General features: G+C 41.3%; 1 protein-coding gene across 1 annotated transcript; it reads left to right on the top strand.

Moving 5' to 3' along the window:
- Nucleotides 1–1,388: 1,388 nt before the first annotated feature.
- On the top strand, nucleotides 1,389–2,540 carry LOC142550130 (uncharacterized). Its single transcript, XM_075659366.1, has 2 exons — nucleotides 1,389–1,707; nucleotides 1,798–2,540. The coding sequence occupies exons 1-2, from the start codon at nucleotides 1,389–1,391 to the stop codon at nucleotides 2,538–2,540; spliced, it is 1,062 nt and encodes a 353-aa protein (XP_075515481.1).
- The last annotated feature ends 2,237 nt before the right edge of the window (nucleotides 2,541–4,777 follow it).

Below are 4,777 nucleotides of genomic sequence, written 5' to 3'. Positions count from 1 at the left end.
CGTTTAACTCGAGAGAATCAAGACATGAGGAACCAGTTAGCTATTTATAGATGGCACCTTGATGCCATGGGGATTCCAGAGTATTATCCCACTCCATTGGATGATGCAATGATGAGACAGATTCCACCCTATAGGGGTGACATAGGTCGAGCGGTGTATGAGAGAGATAGGATGATCTTGAGTCTGTCCGAGTTACACGGGTTTGTTGATCGAGAGGTGAGAGCTCTGCAGAGAGCAGAGTATTACTCTGAGATTCATTTTGATTATATTCTTACTCAGGTTCGTACTATGTTCGACTATGGTATTTATGGGTTAGAGCCAGTGTTAGCAAGTATTACCAGCCTTCGAGATGGAACAGGACCTAGCAACATTCCTACCGAGCACCTAGCTGTTGATCCACCAGTCGTCCCACCAGTTGATCCACCAGTCATTCCATTTGTTGACCCACCAGTTGTTCCTCTTTCTGATCCACTAGTTCTTCCACTTCAGGAGCCCGAGTTACCCCCATTACCACCAGCTTTAGAGGAGGATGGGTGGCTGACAGACCCTGAGTACGAGTCTGACCCGGAGGAGTTTCCTGATGATCCGCCATTGATAGTGCAGCTAGGACCATTTTGGGGAGAGGACCCTTTCCCTTTGGTTGGAGATATTGCTGATAATGTTATCATCGAGATATCAGATGATGAGGTTGCATCTGTCGCCGAGTCGAGTGTTACCACTGAGGAGTTGTTCTAGACTTTGATTATTAGTCGTACTGTTTTCAAAAAAAAAAATCATCACCTTTTGTTTTTTTTTTTTTGTATCAATTAACGATATCTCGTATTAGTAGGTCTAGTAAATCATGTAATGTGATTAGCTTAAACTGTTATTGCATAAGTTCTTATTTATGAAATAAAGTTCCCACTATAGCAACTTCATGGCATCTTCGAATGGAAGCAACCAAGCAAGGAGCCAAGAAGAGCAAAATCATCAGCGTAGAGAGGAGCGCATACCACAAGAAGAACCTAATCCTCGCCATATACTCGAAATGATGCAACAATTCTTTCAATATTGCCAGAATCCACCAAGGAACCAGGATACGGGCGATCAGACCTTTGAACGCTTTCTTCGATTCAATCCTTCAAGGTTCCAAGGGACCCCGGATGCAACCCAAGCCGAGTCTTGGCTGACCAAGATCAAGAAGATATTTTCCGTTCATAACTTCTCTGATGAACAAAAAAATAAATCTATCTACCTACCAATTCGAGGATGCTGCATACAATTGGTGGAGAGTCAGAGATCATCAGTGGAACCAAAACAATACACCCAGAACATGGGAGAACTTCACAAAAGAATTCGAAGGAAAATATATCACCCAAGTTGTGCGAAACGCTCGAGAAAGAGAGTTTATGGACCTGGTTCAAGGATCTATGACAGTAGCTCAGTACGAGGCTGAGTTTCACCGCTTAATTCACTATGCCCCTCAATTCATGGAAGACGAACCAAGGAAGACGAGAAAGTTCGTAGAAGGGTTAAAACTAGAGATCCGCTGGTCAACGCTATCCTCTGAAGTAACCGATTATAATATCGCAGTCAACCAGGCTCTACGAGTGGAATCAGAAATCAAAACACTCCTTAAGAGAGAAGAAGAAAAAAAAAGATCCTGTAACCCCAATTTCCCCGAAAATAACCAAAAGAAGAGGAGATATGGAAATGAGATTCAGCATGGCAAGAAAGAATGACCATCAAAACAAAATTTTCGAGAAGGAACTAACAAGCAAAGATGCGGATACTGTGGGTTAGCTAATCACAACGAAGACAAATGCTGGAGAAAGAATGGGAAATGCTTGGTTTGTGGAAGTGATCAACACCGTATTCAAGAATGTCCACAAAAATCTCGGCCTTTACCAGCTCCAACTGCTCAAAAACGGAAGATTCCAGCCAGAGTTTTTGCACTCACAGAAAATGAAGACGATATCGATCCCACTGTTGTAGTTGAAGGTACAATTCTTCTGCTTTCAAAAACTGGAAAAGTTTTATTTGATCCTGGAGCGACACACTCTTTTGTTTCTAGCACTTTTGTTCACCATCTAGAAACACCATCTGTAAAGCTACCATATATCTTGGAAATTAGTTCATCAATGGGAGATAAGTTACTTAGTGAAGTTCTTTACAAAGATTGTCCTCTAGAAATCGACGGGGAAACATATATGGCTGATTTATTTGAGCTCCCTATACAAGGTTACGATGTAATTTTAGGGATGGACTGGTTGTTTAGATACCAAGCGCAATTAGATTGTTATTCCAAAAAAGTAAAACTCTCAAATTTGGGAAACGCGAAATTTGGAAACCACAAGGTAGAGTATTTTCCCGTAACACCAAAAGTTGCCAAAGAAGCTCAGGCTATCATAGGAGGGAAGGGATTTCTAGCTTATCTAATCAATAAGCCACATGATCAACTTAAGATATCTGAAATCATCTGTTGTTCAAAACTTTCCCGAGGTTTTTCCGAAGAAATAAATTCCTTGCCTCCGCAAAGAGAGGTTGAGTCTCTCCATTGAGCTATCACCCCGGAGCTATGCCCAAGTCCAAGACCCCATACCGAATGGCACCTGCAGAATTAAAAGAATTAAAGATCCAATTACAAGAGCTTGTTGACAGAAAATACATACAACCCAGCTCATCCCCTTGGGGAGCCCCGGTGTTATTTGTGAAAAAGAAAGATGGCACCTTAAGACTATGCATCGATTATCGAGATCTAAATAATGTCACTATAAAGACAAGTATCCACTACCGCGTATTGACGAACTGTTCGATGCTCTTCAAGGATCCAAAGTTTATTCGAAGTTGGACCTAAGGCAAGGATACTATCAGCTGCGGATCCGACAAGAGGATATACCCAAGACTGCTTTTAACACTCGGTATGGTCACTGCGAATTTTTAGTGATGCCGTTCGGATTGACAAATGCGCCAACTACTTTCATGGATCTGATGCATCGAGTCTTCCAACCCTATTTAGATAAATTCGTAGTCATTTTCATTGACGACATCCTTGTTTACTCCAAAAGCAAGGAAGAGCATGTACATCATCTTAGGACAGTTCTCCAAACACTAAAGGAAAATCAATTGTATGCTAAACTCAGCAAATGTGAGTTCTGGTTGGATAAGGTGACATTTTTAGGCCACATAATTTCTAGGAATGGTCTTGAAGTAGATCCTACAAAGATAGATGCAATAATGCAGTGGAAGCAACCATGCAATATAACTGAAGTTCGAAGCTTTCTTGGCCTAGCAGGATACTATCGAAGATTCATCCAAGACTTTGCAAAAATTTCAGCCCCACTAACCCAACTTACTCGCAAAGATAATATGTTCCAATGGAACCAAAGGTGTGAAGAAAGCTTTCAGGTGCTAAAAAAGATTCTTACTAGCGCCCCAGTCTTAACCCTACCAGAAGGAACAGAAGGGTTCACGGTTTACACTGATGCTTCCAAAGAAGGATTGGATTGTGTATTGATGCAAAATGGGAAGGTCGTTGCCCTATGCTTCAAGGAAGTTAAAGATTCATGAGAATAACTATCTGACTCATGATTTGGAGTTGGGTGCAATAGTTTTTGCCCTAGCAAAATGGCGGCACTATTTATACGGTGTGACCTTTGACATCTATACTGACCACAAGAGTTTGAAGTATTTATTTACTCAAAAGGAGTTAAATATGAGACGACGTCGGTGGATGGAATTCCTAGAAGATTATGATTGCTCTATACTATACTATCCAGGGAAGGCCAACATGGTGGCAGATGCTTTGAGTAGAGCCAGTATAGCCCATCTTAGAGGAAGAGGAACTAACCAAGTCAAGTCAAAAAACTTGTTACACATACTTTCACGTGGTCATCTAGCAGGACTAAGAGTCGAACCAGAATTCAACTCCAGAATCAAGCAAAGTCAAGATATTGATCCCGATGTAATTAAGCTAAAAGAGACCAAAGGAGAGCAAGATTCTGATTTCACCACCAACCCTCAGGGTATATTTTGCTATCGTAAACGGATTTATGTACTTGTCTCATTAAAAGAGGAAGTTTTGGAAGAAGCTCATAGATCTCGATTCACCAACCATCCTGGAGGAGCCAAAATGTACCAAGACTTAAAACAAAACTTTTGGTGGAAAGGCATGAAACGAGAGGTTGCAGATTTCGTAAGGAAACGCCTTACATGTCAAATGGTGAAGGCCGAACATCAAAGACCATCAGGGCTTTTACAACCGCTCCCCATTCCTGAGTGGAAATGGGATCATGTAACCATGGATTTTGTGTTAGTGTTACCTCTTATGAAAGGAGGCTTTGATAGTATCTGGGTTGTGGTGGACCGTTTAACAAAATCCGCTCACTTCATTCCAGTGAGTAGTAAGTATGGAGTGGAAAAACTAGCTGGTCTATACCAAAAAGAAATCATTTGTTTGCATGGGATACCCTCAACAATTGTTTCAGACCGAGATCCAAAATTTACATCCAGATTATGGAAGAAGCTTCAGGAATGCCTTGGGACAAAGTTGAATTTCAACACATCATCGCACCCTGAGACAGACGGACAATCTGAAAGAACTATCCTAGACCTTGGAAGATATGCTCCTCACCTGTGTTTTAGATTTTGGAGACAACTGGGGAAATCATCTACCCCTTATAGAATTTGCATATAATAATAGCTACCAAGCTACAATTCAAATGGCTCCTTATGAAGCTTTATATGGAAGAAAATGTCGTTCCCCACTGAACTGGGATCTTGAAGAATGGCGGTGCAC

This window comes from Primulina tabacum, chromosome 6, assembly GCF_025594145.1.
Source record: "Primulina tabacum isolate GXHZ01 chromosome 6, ASM2559414v2, whole genome shotgun sequence".
Classification (NCBI taxonomy): domain Eukaryota; kingdom Viridiplantae; phylum Streptophyta; class Magnoliopsida; order Lamiales; family Gesneriaceae; genus Primulina; species Primulina tabacum.
This window is presented reverse-complemented; position numbering and strand designations above follow the sequence as displayed.